We start from the raw sequence: 21,767 nt of genomic DNA, 5'->3' as shown, positions 1-21,767 counted from the left end.
CAACAGGAGACCTTTCCCATTGGCAGGGGAGGACCCTAAATTAGGGGTTTCAATACAAGAGGTATGGAGAGACCCAGGTAACCATAAGGAGATCTAAAATATTAAAAATCATCCTCGACAATAAACGCACAAGGCAGAAAATGACTGCAACTATCTATGGCCCCTAACAATATTTCTCTCTAAATCCCAAATCATTTTCCACTCTCCCAAGCCATGCTTCATCTCCTGGCCTGGGATGTTATCTCCCCACATCTTTATCAGTCCCTGATCTCATCCAAAAGTCCACATCCAGTCCTTGGTCCCTGACAATACTTATCTAAGGAGCGTTGTATCACTTGCAGGAGTTCGAAGTACCTCACAGTAAAATGGATGTTAAACCGGTCCTCTGGCACTACATCGTATACAGAGGGCATTCTGCTGTTCCTGCTTGATACCATATGAAATTAAGTTGAAATTCAGAGCATTGCCATTCTCTGTCCCATTCTGCAAGATTGAACAAGCACGATTGCTGTGCCCCTCCCATTTGAAGGGTCTGTTGGTGCAAAGGATCTGGGGTATTTCAGGATCCAATGATCACCCTCAAACATTCCCCTTTCAAATAAAGTGTGGTTAATTATGTAGGCCCTGAAATTCCAATGCAATATCCATGGAAACAGTGTAAGAGATTGTATTCAGCTGTTTACAACATTCAGCTGGAGGTTTTGAGGGTCGTGCTGTGAGTTACTAGGGAAACCTGCACAAACATTACCTAATTTCTGACTGCATTATCTAATATTTATTTTCTATCAGTTAAAATAACCTGTTGTAACTTCCTCTGCTCATTCGGTCTCTTTGAGCAACATTTAAGCTATCTTTGGTTCTGTATCTTTAACAGATGAAGCAAAAAGCAAGGAGACATAAAAACAAACAGGCCTCAACAGTAAGTATATACACTTGTTACTAACTACAAGTACGTGATCTCACAACTATTTTTGCTCCTACAATCTCACTGAATCACATATAGGTGTCAAAAACAGGGGTAGATTTGACTTTGATCTTGGTACTAGAAGTATGCAAGAGCTTTAACTGCCAGTTCTATTCCACACTGTTACACTGAGTTAAATGGAACGGACTGTGTGGAACATAGAACGGTACAGCATAGGAACAGGCCATTCGGCCCACAGTATCTGTGCAGAACATGATTGCAAAACCAACTTTGTGCAGGGGGGGGGAGTGAAATCAGTGTCCAATACACTTGAGTATGTTTACTAGTGGTGACCAAAGTATAATTTCTCCCATATATCTGCACTTTATCTTGGCAATATAGGCATGTATGAGCTCATACACTTTGGACCAAAATACTATTAAAGGGTATTTCCTAAAATAACGAGAAACTAGGAAATCTTAATGATCCTGGACGTCCCACCACATACATTATCATGTCCCACCATTGCACAAAGCAATCATAGGGCTCGTGGAGTTTTGGTCATTGTCACTAGGTGTCAGGAATACAAAGGACTGCCAAATACAAAATGTTTTAATGTATTTGGAGCCCTGGACAGATCTGCTGGCATGTTGTAACTGGTACAGAGCATCGCAGCGAAGAAGGATATATTGGACTGATTTGCGTGAATGATTCCAGAGCCTCCAGGACAGGATTTAGAATCGTCTCAAGTATTTTTTAGCAAAGGAAATTGAAGAATGATCTGGTTGATGTGTTTAAAACATGACATCAGCTTGACACAATAGATGTGGGGAAAAGTATTGCTTTTGAAGAGAAAGTCAACAGCAAAGCAACATAGTCAATCTTTGGAAATGAACAGGAAGCAGTAAATGCTTATGTAGATTTAGAGCTCCTTCCCACAAGTGTGTTGGGATATATTTTAGGAAATCAAAGAAGAGTAGGACACACAATGTATGTTAGGACCCGAGAGAGTAATAAGAAATAGAGGGATCTTGATGTACAAGTCCAAAAACTCCTAAAGATTGTTTCGCAGTTAGATGCGATGATGAAGAAAGCATATGGGTCTTTGAATTCCAGGGAGACAGTCCCAGAGTAAATGGCATTTCTAATATCAGTCTCGTGGATTTTCATGAATCAAAAGTAAGCAGTAATCAGATCAAGTAATGCGTTGATATCATGGAAAAAATGTCAATCCTTAAAAAAATCAGCAATTTTCCAAATAAATCCAGGTTTGTAAACCTTTTGAATGAAAATCCTCTCTAGTACATGATATTTATCTCTATTATAGTTCAACCATTCTGTCTAAATATAAACAATTAAATCATTGTGAGAAGGCAATAAGCAAAGTTGATATCATGCATTTTGGAGAGAACGTGCCCAAGTATTTTTATACACCATGTGATCCAGGCTTGTGAATATTTGACTCTATATTCTCATGCTGGCAATGGGCCATGGTATCTTCTTCCAGCAGAAATATTTCCTACAACTGCTGCGTTGTAAATTTATGATGCGTTAAATAAATAGTAGTCTTATGAAAATAAAATCGCAATATGTCATTCCCAGTCTGTGGGTTAAAATCAATGGATAGTTCCCCCAACAAACAATGCTACCATCATTTCTCCCTTCAATGATTCAATAAAGTGCAGGCAATATACAGTGCCCTATTTGGGACAATGACCCATCATTTATTTATTTGCCTCTACTCCAATATTTGAGATTTGCAATAGAAAAAAAAAAATCACATGTGGTTAAAGTGCACATTGTCAGATTTTAATAAAGGCCATTTTTATACATTTTGGTTTCACCACGTAGAAATTACAGCTGTTTATACATAGTCCCCCCATTTCAGGGCACCGTAATGTTTGGGACACGTGGCTTCGCAGGTGTTTGTAATTGCTCAGGTGTTTAATTGCCTCATTAATGCAGATATAAGAGAGCTCTCAGCACCTAGTCTTTCCTCCAGTCTTTCCATCACCTTTGAATGAATGAGTTTATTGGCCAAGTATTCACATACAAGGAATTTGGCTTGGTGCTCCGCCCACAAGTGACAACATGACATACAGTGACAGTTAAGAATGATACATAAAATATTAAACATTAATAATAAAACATTATTGATTAAACATGTGAATTAAATAAAATACCAGAGCAAAAGGAGGCCACAGAATTTTGGTTATTGAGTAGAGATACACCTTGTGGAAAAAAGTTTTTTTTATGTCCAGTTGTGGCAGATTTGACAGTCCGGAGTCGCCTTCCAGAGGGAAGTGATTCAAATACTTTGTGGCCAGGGTGAGAGGGGTCAGAGATGATCTTACCCACTTGCTTCCTGGCCCTTGCAGTGTACAGTTCGTCAATGGAGGGAAGGTTGCAGCCAATAACCTTCTCAGCCGGTTCACTGAATCAGACGATTCGCTGCAGCCTCCAGGTGTCGTGCTTGGTGGCTGAGCCAAACCAGACCATGATGGAGAAGGTGAGGACAGACTCTACGATGGTCGTGTAGAATTGGACCATCATGGCCTGTGGCAGATTGTGCTTCCTCAGCTGCCACAGGAAGTACATCCTCTGTTGTGCCTTTTTGACTGTGGAGTCCCACTTAAGGCCCTTGGGGATGATGGTTCCCAGGAACTTAAAAGACTCCACAGATGTAACTGTGGTGTTGTTGTTGTTGGTGAGTGAGGTGAGGGAAGTGGGAACTCTCCTAAAGCTTTTGGAAACTTTTATTGCTGTTTATCCACATGAGGAACAAAGTTGTGCCAATGAAAATAAAAAAAAACCATTATGAGACTGAGAAACAAGAATAAAACTGTTAGAGAACTGGAACATCATTAAGAAGAAAGAGAGCACCGGTGAGCTTACTAATTGCAAAGGGACTGGCAGGCCAAGGAAGACCTCCACAGCTGATGACAGAACAATTCTCTCTATAATAAAGAAAAATCATTGTCTTGCTGTAGAATGAACTGCCAGCCAATGAGTTTTAAAGATCCTGGTACTTTCAGGTTACAGGTGTAAAACTGAATCGAAAGATTCATTGTGGGACAAGTGGGGTTAGGTTTTTAAAGTTGTGAATTGAGTCGATGACCGAGCAGTGACTTTACACTTGACCAGGACTCTCCAGAACTAAGGTCAAAACCAAAGCCCTGAAAAATATCCTGAAACGGTTGAGAGATTATGGAAGCACTGCCACAGAATATTGCAGTTCTGCTAAAGAGATAAATATCTACTTAATTGTGAAATAACCCATGAGACTTTATGAGTCAAATGGTCTATGTATGTTCCTGATATCCAGAGGTAGTGGGTAAATCAGAGTGTTAATCTAATCTGCAATGAAGGCTTTTATGTCTCCTCTTCTGACGGGGTTTACAGATCCAGTGAGAATAATTAGAAACATTGAACGACGAGGCACAGAATCAGTTGTATAATCCATTCATTGTATCTGTCCCAGCTCTTAGAAGGAAATGTCAAATTAATCCAATTCTTTTATTCTTTTCCTAGTTACCTTAAAAATTTAACCTAAGTCTTCCCAGATCAAGTTACCAGCACAAAGTTGCCCCGATGCGAAACGTCATCCGTCCATTCCCTCCAAAGCTGCTACCTGATCTGCTGAGTTCCTCCAGCTCTTTGCTTTTTGCTCAAGATTCCAACATCTGCAGTTTCTTGTGTCTCTGATGTATTACATGCAGACTCTAAGCTGGTAGTTTCAGCATGGCTCCACAGACTTGGCAATTTGGAAACTACACCTGTTCAGTAAAAAGCATCGCGCTGCGTTGGAGTCTAAGGTGGTGTTGGAACATAATTTCACTCTATTGAACTCTAGTCTATAATGTATAGGCCCCGTGAAGGCTTAACATCAATAGCAAGTGACAACAATAGATACAACATACAGTTCCCCTCAATAGATCATTTTTTTCCCATTTTAACAAGCATAACAATTCATCAATTGTTGAAAAACGTACAGAATGAAGCTGCACGTTACGATCTACAAATGCACTTATTAGCTGCTCTTAAATTGTCATGCCAATTAGAATCAAGTTCTCTAAGAAAACTCTACCTCAGCTTAATATCTGCAGGAGCTGAGCTTCCCAGAAAAAGTCGTGAAATGACTTTGCAACTAAAGATTTTAAATGTTCTAAGAATTTTATCTGGTTGTGTGTATTTTCAAAAAGACCTAGACAAGTAAGTTGCCTTGTTTTGTAAGACCATTTTCTTGAGTTCTGTTACTTTGCAGAAAGGAAAGTTTGAATTTTGTATTTGTACTTAATGCGCAAAGGAAAAATAACACATGCCTTGTAAAATACAAAAATAAACTACCCTTGTCTTAAAAGAAACATTTCTTCGTGGATTTTATTGAACCACATTTCAATAAAAAAATAAAGTTTCAATCGTGAGTTTTCTCACCATCTAGATAACATGACTAAATGTTAGCCTTTATTGCTTGCTATGGTAACATAGTGGTTGTTATTATCCTGAAGATAGACACAAAATGCTGGAGTATCTCAGCGGGACAGGCAGCATCTCTGGAGAGAAGGAATAGGTGATGCTAGTGGAGACCCGATTCATTGATCCGAGGATTAGAATTCTGATGCCATCACATTACCTGGGGCATTCAGATTAAGCAATTAAATAACGGAACTAAAAATCTATGAAATTGTTTTAGAAATAGACAATATGTGCAGGAGTAGGCCATTCGGCCCTTCGAGCCAGCACCGCCTGGTTTTGAAAACCAGGATCACCAATGTCCGTCAGGAAGTGAATAAGAACAGGGTTACACAAAAAAGCTGGAGAAACTCAGCGGGTGCAGCAGCATCTATGGAGCGAAGGAAATAGGCAACGTTTCGGGCCGAAACCCTCTGCACCCGCTGAGTTTCTCCAGCTTTTTTGTGTAACCTTCGATTCTCCAGCATCTGCAGTTCCTTCTTAAACACAGTGAATAAGAACATATAGGAGCAGTTGCAGGCCATTTGATCATAAGGTCATAAGTGATGGGCGAAAATTAGGCAAATCGGCCCATCAAGTCTACTCTGCCATTCAATCATGGCTGATCTATCTCTCCCTCTTAACCCCATACTTCAGCCTTCTCCCCATAACCTCTGACACCTATACTAATCAAGAATCCATTTACCTCTGCCTTAAACATATCCACTGACTTGGCCTCCAGAGCCTTCTGTGGCAAAGAATTCCACAGATACACCACCCTCTGACTAAAGCAATGTCTCCTCATCTCCTTCATAAAATAATGTCCTTTAATTTTGACCTAGACTCTCCCACTAGTGGAAACATCCTCTCCACATCCACTCTATCCAAGTCTTTTACTCTTCACTATCCTGCAGAACTGCTCTGCCATAGCTGACCTTGTACCTTAAGCACCGTTTTCCTGTCCTATTCACATTCCTTTATTTAAACCTTGATCTCTGTTTTGATTGTAATCAATAGAAAGGACACTACAGCCCTCCAGCACAGAGAATTCCATGAATTTCCCTCCTTTTGAAATCCTATTCATGGCCAAGGCTCCACCAACATGGTTGCCATTTAACCATCTTCTGAAGTAGCCTGGTCATTTGCTCAGTCTTGGGGACAATTAGGAATCGGGAAAACACGCTGTCCTTGCATGTGACATTGTCATCCTGTAATTGGGGAGTGAGGACAATGACCTAGAAACTTTGGTGGAAATATTCTTGCCGTTGAAATTAAATAAAGCTGGGTCATATGAAATATCAATTCAATTGTGAACAATGAAGAATAAAATAATCTTTTAAATCATGATTATAGCATAAGATAAGATACGAGATAAGATAAGATAAGATACATTTAATTGTCATTTGGACCCCTTGAGGTCCAAACGAAATGCCGTTTCTGCAGCCATACATTACAAACACATAGACCCAAGACACAACATAATTTACATAAACATCCATCACATCGCTGTGATGGAAGGCCTAATAAACTTATCTCTCCACTGCACTCTCCCCCCCCCCCCCCCCCCCCCCGATAACATCAGAGGGTTAATTTCTTGGTTTATGTTCAGACATTCCTGAACCATTGCATGCCGTGAACATCGAAGAACATTAAGGATATCAGAAGGACACCAACTTTTCACAGGAAAATTCCCTTCATTTGGAAAGTGTTTGGGCAGAAAATCTGAACTGATTTTTCAGGGACATAGACCGCTCTTTACTCTGAAAACACTCACTCCATGTAACTCTGCTAGACATTTCAGCAACACTTCACTTAGTGATTTTAGCATAATAAATAACTGCACTGCAGAGCATAAAAATGAACAGAAGCCACAATTTTATAAATACATACACCAGCCTCAATCTAACCCAAGTGCCCAAACTTGGCTTGACAGGTTATCTTGACAGACATTCCTGAACCATTGTTTGCAATGAACATCGAAGAACATTACGGTTATCGCAAGGATTCCAACTCATCCTAATTCTAGATTCAATTTTAAACTGTAGAGATTAGAAAGATCTTAACTTCAGATACATACAAAATGTTGGAGTAACTCAGCGGGACAGGCAGCATCTCTGGAGAGACTGAAGAAGGGTCCTGATCAAAAACATCACCCAATCCTTCTCTCCAGAGATGCTGCCTGCCCCTCTGAGTTACTCCAGCATTTTCTATATATCTTCGGTTTAACCCAGCATCTGCAGTTCCTTCCAACAGATCTTAACTTCAGTTACCTCTCTCATAACCTAGACAGAACAATCATAAGATTTGTTGGTTTCAGAACAACTGGGAGGAGAAGGGGTGTGTTCCTGATCCTTAACAATATCCAGAGTTGATAGGTAGGCAAAAATAGGAACCAGGCTTGGCTGAGATATCCAAACATTCTGGTTGGACACATTACTAGTGGCCACAGCCTACTTACAAAAATCCCTCCTCACACTCTTGCCAATATTCTAAACCCACACACTCTGTCCATCCATGCAGTGTGCCAGCATCTCTGGCAAGAAATGTTATATAAATCCCCAGTCGGATTGCTGAGCAGCCTGGAAACAAACTTGTCAAAAATTAATGAAAATTTTAAATATATTAATTTTTAATATTTCTATCGTTTTTCTTAGACTTAGATTCCTTTATTGTCATTCAGACCTTTCGGTCTGAACGGAATTTCATTGCCTGCAGTCATACACAATAATAATAAATAACAAAACATACAATAAACACAAATTAACATCCACCACAGTGAGGTCACCAAGCACCTCCTCACTGTGATGGAGGCAAAAGTCTTAGCCTCTGTCTCTTCCCAGATGTCTTTGAGAATGTGCAAGAGAATGTCAAATAAATAGCTAAGAGACGTCCGTATTACAGGTACTAGGGTGAAGAGTGCACAATGTGAGTAGTTGCCTTCAGGCAAAGAGAGCAGGAGGAATCAAGAGCAAAGGAAACATTCTTATTGATGACACATTGAGCCCACCCTTCAAGACTTTGGTGCCTATGTTGTATGAGGTCTTCAATTGTACCCAAAGACTCAAACCACAAATTGTGAGCTGGTCCCGTGGTGCAGTAAATACATCTTATAAAAAGGATATTATAATAGATATAAGTGATCAAGTTTTTCATGCCTTTGATGAAAACAGTCTTCCAACTCAAAGGTTCTTAACCATCTCCGATTGACCGAGAAAATAACATAAGAAAACTAATTTCAAAACTATTTATGACATAACTAACATCCTACATGAATATTGCATTTTCTGGACATTCAATAAATTCTTGCTTACGTTTGAGAGCCATTTCAAACAATACAAGGATTTTTTAGATCTTTTTCTTGGGGGGGGGGGCAAATTCAATTGCAGTCTGGACCTCAAAAAGAGCCCGACTGCCAAAAGGATCAGTCTGTGAGCTGGTGAAATGTACCCTTTACATTTACCCTGATTGTACTTCATATCAAGGCTTGGCTCCACAGAAGATGGCTTCACCTTGGCCAAGAAATGCTAAGAAATATAGATTTTGTAGGTTCCAGTCATATATTTGACCCTCCTTTTTGATTTTGCCTCATTGTATCATTTAATCTGTCGCTTATTCGCCTTATTTTTAAACATTTCTTCAAGGCTCAATGTCTCCCTTCAGCTATCCTTTTCACACATTCATTGAGTTAGATCTCTATTTACATTTCAAGTCACTATATTGGACTTCCTTTCCCTTTATTTTTATCGAGTTCATCCCATTACCTCAAGCATATCCTTTCATATTCTACATATTTCCTCATAATTACACCATACAGCACTCACCAAACATCAAATGCAGTTTATTTCTTTAGATGTGCAAAATGAATTGGAGATGCAGTGTCAGATTCATTATAATTTTAAACCATAGTGTACAGTACATGCTTCTGCACCAGAAGCTGTTGCCTTAATTAATAAGGCCACCAGTCTTTCATACTTCTTCTTTATCTCTGTGAGAACATTTTAGCCGAGCATATTTAATCTTTAGTGTCATCCCTGATCAAGTTTCTATCAAGGTAATTGCATCCTGCTCCTCCATTATAAGTCTCCAAGTTTCATTATTATGATTCATTGCATGCTGCACGATCAGCTGTTATAGATGTCAGCTGTCGACCTTTTGTGCTTCTCAATAGCCCTTTTTCTCAATGTTCCCATCTCTATCACAATAACGTTACTTTCATCTGTCCTAACATTTGCGACCTTACAGCATGTTGTCTTGAGTTTATTTGCACCTTTCATGCCCTTTCTCTGCACTCATTCTTTTCGCTCTTTAATGGAGACGAAGAATTGCATTTTCTGTTTGTCTAACCGTATCCGATTAATTGAGAGATCTACAGGTTAATAGTTTTTCTATCAAATTGTTCCTCTTCTCACACATATCACAATCCATTTGTGATCTTCCAGGACAATCCATCCAGGGCAAGAAAAAAACTTTGATCACAAGGAAGGGGGAATTCTCCAGTCTCTCCATTACCTATAGCTTCCCCCAGTGATGCCTTGGTTTAATGCCCACTAGGCAGTGCCTCCTGATATCTTTTTTCCCTTTGCTATGCAAAATTATACAGAAGAAGCAAAGCTCAATACTTCAATGGTAGTGAGATGCTGGCAGCTTCAACATATGTTACACCCGGTCAGCCTAAGCTCCAACAAGCTGCACAATCAAACTGCCTTCATAACATATCCCCTTCCATCACAATTGAGATGTTGTTTATGCTATGCCGAAGGATTTTTCTTTCTCAAATTTTCATGTAGACCAGAGCTACACTATAGTTGATAGAGTCAGACACAACAAGGTCATTTTGAGAGATTCTGTTACAGGTATAGGACATATTCAAGAAGGAACTGCAGATGTTGGAAAATCAAAGGTAGACAAAAGTGCTGGAGAAACTCAGCGGGTGCGGCAGCATCTATGGAGTGCAGGAAATAGGCAACGTTTTGGACCGAAACCCTTCTTCAGACTGATGCAGGGTGGGGGTGGGGGGGGGGGGGAGAAGAAAATGCTTCCCCTCCCCCACCCTGCATCAGTCTGAAGAAGGGTTTCGGCCCGAAACATTGCCTATTTTCTTTGCTCCATAGATGCTGCCGCACCCGCTGAGTTCCTCCAGCACTTTTGTCTACCTTTAGGTATAGGACATTCCTGGTTAAAATAACGCTGATGAAAAAGAGGAATACAGCTTTGGAGCCTCGCAAAATTATACTTGGGCTTGCATCTCCAGGACCTGATTCAAATCCAAACTAAATAAATAAAACACAATTTTCTGGTCTATGTATGTGTAGAATTGCTCATAACACTAATGCAAAAACTGGAGCCACAGAAATGAAGTTACTCTAATTCAATGCTAATTTCAACTACGTAAATTGATAGTCTATGCCAATGTATAAATTTGGAAATAATCACATCAGCGCCTCAGAGATTTCCGTCTGGAATTAAGACTGAGAATTAATGTTGAGGCATATTTTTAACAATTGATGAAATGGAAAATGAATGCTCTTTAAATTCTTAGTTGTGTCACACACATCTAATTCTAAATGCATGGATATCTCTTGTTAATGTTAATAAAAAATCATATAAAGACAAATACCGTGGTCTAGGCCATTTCCTCCCCATACATCATTGGTTTCTATTTCTCGAGCAACATCTGCATAAAGCATCTAGTTAGTTAGATGAGGAGATGTGACAATATATAGAACAATCTTTAAAACATTGGAGATGATGCATTAGATTTTTAACTTTATTTCACAAATTCAAATTTTTTTTGAAACAGGCTAATCAATATCCCACAGAGTCTTCAGAAAAGATTTTAAGAAGAGTAAGAAGAATGGACCCACTCCTGGAAGACCAGGTAAACAAAAACGTGCATCCGTTAATCAGCAGGTCTGAGCGATACTTCGTACTAAAAATGATTACACATGTTCTAATAAATAATTAAGAAATATTCCATCTGAATAACATTGGTCATGCTTCACCTTTACAGAATAGTGTCAGAAATATGTTTAAGTGCAGCACCGTGAACAGTGTGGAAACCCTACATTAATTTAAAGTTATATATGCCTACAATGCCATTCCACAGAACGTTATCGCTAATGGAGTGTGGTCACTGTAGCGGTGATAGGGAATTCTGCAGCAATTTGCACAAAGTGCGATCCAATACACAACCACATAACAGTGCCAGAGGGTATTATTGATTGAGGGTTTAAAATTGTCTGGGAAACCAATTTATACATTCATAAGTATCTTCAAAACATCATCAAAATTGAATATTTTACATCCACTGAGATGGTGAAACCTGGTAGGTATATCTTATGGGCTATAATTTTATGTTGCAGACATGGATATCAGGAGCAGCGGAAATTAGGAAAGAAAAGAAACTGAGGGCAAGAAAAAAACTTCGATCACAAGGAAGGGAGGTACACGCATTTCATCCATAATTAACCATCCTTGAAAGTATTGCATTGCAGGAGATTAAACAGCTTTATTGTATCTGACTTGGTAGGTTGAATCAGTCTGAAGAAGGGTCTCGACCCAAAATGTCTCTTATTCCTTCGCTCCATAGATGCTGTCTCATCCGCTGAGTTTCCCCAGCTTTTTTGTCTACCTTTGATAGTTGAATAGCTCAGTTCACTGTACGGCCATTATATTTTGGGGTTGACTGTTAGAAGGATCAGTGCCATTCTACAGCATACTAATCTCCAATAGATGTTAGTGATGTTCGAGTACTTGGGCAAAAACAGAAGGCAATTGAGATACCACCACACATTTAAAAGTGTGGGAATGGAAATGTGGAGAAACAACTATTTGAAAGCTCAAAAGATTGAAAGCACATCTAGCCAGATTTATGATCAACCTCTTCCCATCTGTTATCAAACTCTTGAATGAATATTCATAAGCTAAGGATGTCTTCCTGATCTCCAACGTACCTCTGTAAATTTTAAAGAGCGTCTTAAAGGAGGAAAGTGGTGAAATAGTTAAGGAAATAATGTCCAGTGTATTGATAAAATAGTTAAAGACAAAGTTATAGTTAAAACTGAGCATGTTCAAGAAGGCATAATTGAACAAGCACAGATCAAGCAGAGGGTTGCAAGGGCTGGAGCAGGTTATAAAGCTAGGGAAGGGCAAGGATGAGCAGCTAACACTTCTGTGTTTTCTCCCACCTCTGTCACCAGGGTGAAAGGAACTTCTGAACCCAGAGTGAAAAAACAAGGTTCTGAACTCACTCAGCGGGTTAGACAGAATTTGTGGGGGGAATGGACAGGTGATGTTTCGGGTCGGGACCGTTCCTCACCCTCATAATGAGGGATTGGGGTATTGATGGAAAAGAGAGGTATGGTGGGGCCAAACAAGACATGTGATACGTGGACGCTGGTGAGGAAGTGGGTGCGATTGGGAAATGGTTCTAGATAGTGACAAGCGCTAGAAAAGGAGACAATAGAGCATCAGCTGTGGAAAGAAGTGGAGTGAAATGTAAAGCCGGGGGGTGGGAGTGATATGAGTGGAAGGAGTGACAGGGGAAGCGGGAATTGGGGCAGAAACCTCCCATCTCCACAGAAAATGCAGGCCTTGGAGATGGGAGGAGCGGAGGCTGAACGCAAGGAGGTGGACAAAGGAACGGGGATATGGGTGATGGGAGAAATGTGTATGCACCGGGTTTGGGTGTGGGAGAGGAAAGAGAATGGATGGGTTTGGGGGATATTATTTGAAATTAAAGAATTTAATGTTCATACCATTGGGATGTGGAGTATCCAATTGAATAGGAGATGCTATTCTTCCAGTTTGTGTGTGGCCTCACTCTAGCAGTGGAGGTGGTCAAGGACACAATGGGAACATGGGATTATTATCCTGACATTTTAACCCTATTTCTCTCTCTACTGATATTGCCCAAATGTCCATTTTTTTCCAGTAATTTTTATTTTCATCTTGGATTTCCAGCAATCAGAACATGTTGCTCTTTTTGTATAAATTCTTGCTCTGAATATCATAACAATAAATCAATGTTCTACTATTCTATTCACCAGGATTCTTTTCACAGCATCAGAAAGTTGAAAAGAGAAGAGGTACATTGATCCCATCAGAAATATATTCTATTTTAACAATTTCATGAACTTTACAGATTAGTCTGAGGTGTGGATTCTTTTCTCATTTGACAGAACAAGGCCATGAACGTTATTGCTCCTGCACTGACAATCCTTTCGCTGCAAGGTCAAAAGGTAATTTATGGATTTTCTAAAACTCTTGTTCATAAATCCAGTCAGGATCACTCCTCTCGATAGATGTTTAATTTTTCCTGGAGCGTTTTGTGCAGAATCCTGACCCTAAGCAACAGACATACAACACCAGATTCCACTGATGAGTAATGTTGATATTATGTAGATATTGCTCAGTTCTGGTACTGGATTTGTGAATGTGTGACAGTGATTTAATCTATTTTCCCATCCGAATATTTTTAAGTTCATTTAATGGGATCCGGCCATCTCTGAGAAGGGTAGCATTAATTCTCCATCCCTGGTTGGCCCCTGAACAGGCATTGGTGACATATATTTCGGAAAACATTCTTTTTCAAAAGTCAATGACATGGAGTGGGTCTGAAATTATGTTTAGGCCAGACCAAGTGGGAATAGCAGATTTTCTCCTTTGAAGAACGTTCGTGGACCAGATTATGTTTTACCTTTGTATCAACTTGTCACTCAAGACAATATTTGGTCATGTGTTCTCCTGACATTTGTAGTTTGTGCATGAATTGCTTTCTTTAGTGCAGGAAAAAGGCTTGAACTCTTGTGTTCAATGAGAATCTTATGAAGGAATATTACACTGTTCAGATGGATGGAAGTTGTAAAGAAGTAGTACTCCTTCAGTCCTGCAACCGTGTCCTAACCTAGGAAATGTTTCCTAATCTAATACAAACATAAGTAATTTTCCAAATAGAGAGACCAATATTTAAATTAATTTCATTTTTTTCTCCATCCGAAAGATTATCAAACACGCATCTTGTTTGTCTTTACTTTGTTTTTTTACAGGGAGAACCAGGAACAGCAGGAAACATGGTATGGACTGTTAATACCATAGTCAAATTATATTTAACAAAACTTTGTGCTGCTTTTGCTTCAAGTTTAGAATATTATAATTTAAGATTCAATTAGGATTAAAATGTTACCATCTTGTTACAAGCAATGTGATATATAGAAATTAAATCACTAAAAAGGCAGTCAGAGAGCACTGTTGATTAAGAAGTCAATTAATCGATCAACATAATTCATTCTTTATGGCACCAATTTAAAATAACTCTTTATTATAATTACAGGGTAACAAGGGGGAAAATGGTGAAAAGGGTCAAAAGGTAAGATTAGGCTCCACATTTTTTTTTTGCTGCATTGTCTATTATCCTTGCTGATTTTCTAGTGGGGGGTTGCCTTTCTTCTGGCATTAAAACCATCCCCCATTAAGAAGAATCTTTACCTCACAGACACGAGATGAGGGCTCCATGAACTGAAGTTCATCAATGTTCATCAACTGAGCTGGTGTTCCTGTTTCGAATCATCGTAGATTGTTAAGAAAGGAAAACACATGACATGGCAAGAAGCTCCTGGGATGAACCCTTGGGAATTGGGAAGGATTAGTTTGAAAAGGTGGATCAGAGGTTTGGTGAACAGAGCTTGGTGGTTGCAGATTTGCAGCACAATTTAGTGTAGTGGATTTGGAGGTCATATTACCATGGGTTGAATCTGAATTATTACTCTTCGCCCCTCCCCCAGATGCATTTGCGGCCTTTGACATAATTCACCATCCCTTATCTCCATTTTCCTGCTCAGTGGAATTGCCCTCAGTCTAATCCATCCAGTTTGCGGTCAGGGAATCCTCAGCAATGGCCACTCTTCCTACTTCATTCTTTCAGATTGTATCTCCAGGATCTCCAGAATTCTAACTCAACATAGAACACACAATGAAAATATACAAGTCAGTCAGCAACTTAAATTAGAAGTAAAAACAGGCTCATATTTTTGACAACGTGATCAACAGAGATGTGAACAATATATTGAACCTTTTCAAATTTATTTAAAAAAAAATTTCAACAGAATAATATGTCTATTGTTATAATCAATGATTCATTATGATCTGCATTTAATAATATCTCCATTTTTGCTTTACCAGGGAGAGCCTGGCATTGGTTTCAGAGGACCAATTGGTCAGTCAGGATCTCCTGGACAAAAGGTATGAAGCCCTTGAAGCCAGCATTCTGTTGAGAGCCAGGAGGTTTAGATCATGAAAGATAGACACAAAATGCTGGAATAAATCAGCGGGTCAGGGTGCAACTCTGGAGAAAAGGAATAGATGATATTTCAGGTCAGAACCCTTCTTCAGACTGGAGGATTCCGACCCGAAACGTCATCTATTCCTTTTCTCCAGGGATGCTGCCAGACCCGCTGAGTTACACCAGCATTTTCTGTCTATCTTCGGTATAAACCAGCATCAGCAGTTCCTTTCTACACATTGTACAGCATGGAATCAGGCCTTTCGGTCTACAGAGTTTGCACTGACCAACAATCATCCACTTTAACTCAAATTCTACTCCTTTCTACCCTTAGCTATTTTGGTCTTTCTATATTCTCATCAACCACCCTCCGAATCTACTGTGAATTCCACACTAATGTTAATTTACAGTGGGCAATTGGCCCACCATCCCGCACAATTTTGGGAAGATAGCACCAGATGCGGGATTGAACCTGGATTGCACAGCATTGCACAAAAACACATTTTATTTAAATTAATTATAAATTACACATAAGATTCTAAAAGATGGAATAGTGCATGGAAAAAAGACATTAGTGCAAAAACATAGTGAGAAAAAGCATAAAGTTAGAAAGAAACAAACAAGGAGGACCTTAAGGATTTTGGATAATGGTCCTATGCTTGTGCTTTATATTGAACTTGATAAAGCGAAACAAAAATATGTGCAGGTTTCATGCTGTACTCTCTACAAATAATAGGATTAAACAGAGAGCAGTGAAATAGAAGAAATGGAGACAAAAGGAACTGCAAATGCTGGAATCTTGATCAAAACACAAAGTGCTGGAGTAGTGTATTTTGTTTGGTTTAGTTTAGAGATACTGCGTGGAAACAGGCCCTTCGGCCCACCGGGTCCAGGCTGACCAGCAAGCCCCGCACGCATTAACACTATCCTACCCACACTAGGGCCATTTTTTTACACATACACCAAGCCAATGAACCTACATGCCTCTACGTCTTTGGAGTGTGGTAGAAAACTGAAGATCTCAGAGAAAACCCACGCGGTCATGAGGAGAACGTAAAACTCCGTACAGACAGCACCCATGGTTGGGAGAGAACCTGAGTCTCCGGCGGTGCAAGCGCTGTAAGGCAGCAACATGCATCAATGTGTCGCCCATAAGTAATAGGTGAATATAGGTGAGGGGGGTTGACAGAAGGATGCACAAAGACTACTGATGAAGAGGAGTCAAAAAGGTGTCGGATAATGAAAGAAGAGGAGTGAAATGTAAAGCCAGATGGAAAGAGGATATGGAAGGGAAGATATTTATTGTATAGGATAATTTATTGCTCTCTTCAAGTTGATAACCAACCAATATGAAACTATGGTTACAAATATGGTAAAACGAACCATGCTATTTTGTCCTTTTGTAAGAAATTAGTTACGCCCCAATAAAATATTACATCCATGTTTAACATAAACGTTTTCGTTATTTTTGGATCTTTAAAATAAATTAAACCAGGAATCAACGTTAGGCCAAACTGAAACACAGATCTGCAATGCTGCGCTAATGCTAACTGTGATTTATTTTCTGTGATTAGGGTGAACCAGGGCAAAGTGGTCCTCCAGGGGCACAAGGTACCCAAGGCATTGCAGGTAATACTGGTATCCCAGGAGCCCAGGGCATGAGAGGTCCGTCCGGAGTGTCAGGACTGCCAGGCATCAGGGTAACTATGAAAACAACACATTTTCTGAGCAGGCATAAAAAACTGCAGAAGGTAGAATCTGTAGTAAAAAGGGGGAAGTGGCTGGAGGATCTTCGCAGGACAGGCTGCATCTGTGGAGGAAAATGGAGAGTCAACATTTAGTATTCAGTATTCAGTATTTACTTTAATGTTATTTTAACTGAGTACAGGTGCACAACCTTTTATCCGACAATCCAAATAACGAAAACCTCCGAATAGCGGCCATTTTTTCGGTCCTTGAAGAAAGGTCCTTGAAAACGTTCACCGAGGGCGGCCCGCAGAGGTGACAGCGGAACCTCCGGTCGGTCCTCGAAGAAAGGGGAACTAAATCCCCATTCATAAAAGAGAAGGTGAGAGTATATTGCGCAGGAGGGTTAATAATTGACAATCTGCTGTTACCTGCCCGCTGAGTTAAAAAGTTCCCACGGTAGACACGATACACAGTGTATCGTGAGTCTTGCGTGGGAACTTTTTAACTCAGCGTGCAGGCAGCAGCAGATTGTCGCTCCCTTCAGTTTCACCCCATCTACACCCCTCTGCTTCCCGGCCATGTGTGTGACCCCTTCCCTCCCCTCCCCTCTCCAGCTCCCCGCTCATTGCACCGGCGTGGGGGCTTTGTACTGTCTTCACGACGGCGATGGCTGCAGGTCAGTGCAGTCACCGGAGACGTCAGGACCAATTGGACGTCGACCACCAGGCCCACCACAAGCACAGAGATCCCAGAGACCCACAGCCAGCAGCAGGCCAGCCCAGCCCCGCTCCAACTTCTTCTGCCGGGATCAAGGCGCAAACTCGCAACCTTGCGGATATGAGCCGAACACTCTACCACTGAGCCAGCCATTAAAATCTACGCAAAAAAATGTCCATTCCGAAGACTGACAAATTCTGAATTACGAAAGGTGTCTGGTCCCAAGGCTTTCGGATAAAAGGTTGTGAACCTGTACTTACATACACAGATGAAACAAAAACATTTCTCAATCTGTTCCCATCAGTGCAGTTAATAAAAACAGAATAAATACATATAGCTTTAAAAATTAAAATTACCATATCTAAAATAGGCCTAAAAATTGAAATAAAACCAGACATTCAGACCGAACAGTGGCTTTGCTTTGACAGGCACCTAGCTGTCAAAGTGTGAGCGAGGTTAGATGTATTGGTTTATGATATATGGGGAGGGGACACAGTCCGTTATTTACCTTCATCTCTAGACTGAACCCTTCATTCAGCTTCGATGAAGGATCTCGACCCAAAACGTCGACTGTCCATTTCCCTCCACAGAAGCTGCCTGTCATACCGAGTTCCTCCACCTTTTTGGCTAAATATTGTTTTTATTTTGTGAAACTTCCCATTCCATAATGTTCAGCCTTTTTCTCACATCTGTGTCTGAATGCACCAACATATCATCGGTCATAAAAATAAGCATAAAATAATCTCATTAAAAAATTTAAATATGCTAAGCAACTAGTAAAGTTAATTGAACAAATCAAAGATTATGGATTTTTTAGTTAATTTAAAAAGGCACTTTCACGACATTTGGACCAGAGCTGGGGAAACCCCATCTTTTTCAGCAAATCCCTCGACCCTCTCTGTTTTTGGATACATTTAGTATCTTATTTATTTTATATTAGCATCCAATCAAGAGTTTGTTTAAGTCAACCTTTCCTGGTAATGGGATTTCCTGTTGTGTGAAAAGACCAATCCAAGCACGAGGCCAACCTTGGATGATGTAAATAATTATCTATGCCAGAATTTAGTCAAATATAATCAACTGTGGAACATTGGGCAAACTCCTGAGAATCTCTATCCCGTTATGCTGTACTGTGCAATAGTTTTCCAGACACTTTAACGTGCAACTTTATTACTTTTGCAATAAAACAAAAAAATTAATCTAACCACTCCTTTAATTGCGATCCTCTTCATTGTTAACTTTTCTGCCATGAACGCTGAACTCTGAAACAAATTTCCTGGATCAACCTAATGTCACAATTATCACTTGTTATTCGATTCAAAGGGAAAGAATCTGCGAACATCCTTCACTAATTAAAGGCCATCTTGGCTCCATCCCTGCACCTTAGCATCGACTTACCTGTAATAGCTGGAACTCAGCCAAATGGTACCGCTATTACAAGATGGCTGAACACTTTTTTAGGGGGGGGGGACTCTACTCTTTAGAGGGTGCCATGTAACTTTATTCAGTTCCGCCACTGGCCATAGTGATAAGATCCTATCCCTGACTTTTTTGTTTCTCTATATCTATTTTTTCTGTTATACCACTCCTAAAATCTACCTCTTTGAGCTAGAAGCTCCTATATCAACTGACAAGGCTCAGTGTCAAATTTTGTTTGATATGACTCCTGAAGCACCTTGAGACATATTACACATTAAATGAACTATATAGTGCACAAGTTGATATTTTTGTTTAATTTTGTTATACAAAACTTAGGGTTGTAATGACTCATCTTCTCTTGAATATTTATTCTCCAAGAGTTCTCACTGAGATTCCTCACATAACTGACTGTCAAAGTAATAACCCAGGAGACCTCGTTCTGTGAAACATTTTCACTTTTGTCCCTGGATTTTAATTAAAAGTCACCCACAAGCCATGCGTTTCTGGAAATTAACTGCGGAAATTTTAATGATCGTTCTAGCATCCAGTAGAGGCATGTTGATTAGGTTAGGGAAGGATTTCTAGTCAGAGATGAAGAAGTTGCAAGAGCTTTTAATGAGACCATCTCCTTGTAATTGTCTGAGCAACACAAATTAATCTTGCCTTATGATGCTTGCATCATCCAACACATCTGAGAAATAAAAGCTACTTAGCCTATTGACTTCTTAATGCACATGCCGCAGTGCTGAACCTTAAGGGTTTTCTTTCCAATTTTTGAAGTTATCTTTCACTTCCTGCTATCTTTAAGGACTGTTAATTTAACAAAATGTCTTAAATCAAAATCTCTCAGACAGAAAAATAATATGCCCTATTAAAAATATTCAGGAAATTATCCAATAGAAACTCTTCTGCCCTGGTTAAGCCTTCAATAGTGCTCTTAAGATGATGCCACTAGCCTTTCTAGACCCAAGGAAATAAATTATCTAATGGACGGAATGTACCAGTTTTCAACTCATTCAATATATCAACTACTCCAACTTTACAAATTTCAAAAGGCTCTGTTACACATTATACAAAACTAATTAGGATGTCAAAACATATTTTATTCCACCATAATTTAACCGCAAACAATTCTGAAAATTTAGCTATTTGCTGCTTTATCTTAAATTCCATCGACCTTTAACTTATTCTAATTATGTACTTTTAAAAACGACCTTTTTCATTTTTTTATCACCACTTGTTCGGAGTCTGTTTTTTAGAAATCACCAAATCCACAACAAATAATCGACTCAATTCCATGGGATCGATTTTAACTGTTTCATGCAGACAGGAAAGGGTAGCAAGGTAGCAACAGTGCAATCAGTGGAAAGGGCAGCTCACACCACAAGAACAGATTCACTTGTAGATTAAATAATTTACTATGTTGAAATTAAACATGGTTATGTTTTGAAAGTTTTAACCTCTCTGTCCTGGGTCTCCTCCATGGCCAGAGCAAGCAACACCGGAAATTGGAGGAACAGCACCTCATATTCCGCTTGGGGAGTCTGCATCCTGTGGGCATGAACATTGAATTCTCCCAATTTTGTTAGCCCTTGCTCCTCCCCTTCCTCAGCCCTTGCTGTCTCCTCCCATCCCTCAGCCCTCGGGCTCCTCCTCCTCCTTTTTCCTTTCTTTTCAGCGCCGCCCACCCCCCCCCACCCATCAGTCTGAAGAAGGGTTTTGGCCCGAAACGTTGCCTATTTCCTTCGCTCCATAGATGCTGCTGCACCCGCTGAGTTTCTCCAGCATTTTTGTGGATGTAGCAAAGAAAAGTTGAGGGATGGTGCCATTTAGTTAGACTGTCCAACATAACCGACAAAGAGGCAGACCTAGCTGTGCCCCATGCAAATGTCCACAGCAATACCTTTATCTTGGACAATCTGAGAGGAGTCAAAGGAGAAGTTGTTGAGTGCGAGGACAAGTTCTGTTAGGCAGAGGAGAGTATTAGTAGAGGGAAATTGATTTGGGCTCTGTTCAAGGAGGAACCAGAGGTTTGAGACTTTCTTGGTGGGGGATGGAAGCGTAAAGGGACTGGACGTCCATGGTAAAGATGAGGTAATGGCGGCCTAGAAAGTGAAAGTTAATGAAGAGTTATATTGATATTAAGTTGATTTTATCAATGAATACTATAGTTTTTTCTTTGAATAGGGCAATCGAGGTAGAAGGGGGAAGAATGGATTACCCGGACCACCTGGAATAAAGGGACCACTCGGCAAGGCAGTATGTGTATAATAAAAGGGATAGATGTTGGCAGTATCGTTCTGTTGG

General features: G+C 39.9%; 1 protein-coding gene across 1 annotated transcript in view; it reads left to right on the top strand.

Annotated features, from left to right (window-relative positions):
* LOC129707916 (collagen alpha-1(VII) chain-like) overlaps window positions 1–21,767 on the top strand; it is a 260,386-nt gene that overhangs the window by 154,364 nt on the left and 84,255 nt on the right. Inside the window, 10 exon segments of the mRNA XM_055653380.1 lie at window positions 875–919; window positions 11,157–11,234; window positions 11,719–11,799; window positions 13,405–13,443; window positions 13,537–13,596; window positions 14,404–14,430; window positions 14,688–14,723; window positions 15,536–15,595; window positions 17,210–17,335; window positions 21,648–21,719. Of these exon segments, the coding sequence (XP_055509355.1) occupies window positions 875–919; window positions 11,157–11,234; window positions 11,719–11,799; window positions 13,405–13,443; window positions 13,537–13,596; window positions 14,404–14,430; window positions 14,688–14,723; window positions 15,536–15,595; window positions 17,210–17,335; window positions 21,648–21,719 (624 nt within the window).

The sequence above is a fragment of the Leucoraja erinacea genome, chromosome 22 (assembly GCF_028641065.1).
Source record: "Leucoraja erinacea ecotype New England chromosome 22, Leri_hhj_1, whole genome shotgun sequence".
Lineage (NCBI taxonomy): Eukaryota > Metazoa > Chordata > Chondrichthyes > Rajiformes > Rajidae > Leucoraja > Leucoraja erinaceus.
Note: the sequence above shows the minus strand (reverse complement) of the source record. Positions and strands in the feature narration are given on the sequence as shown.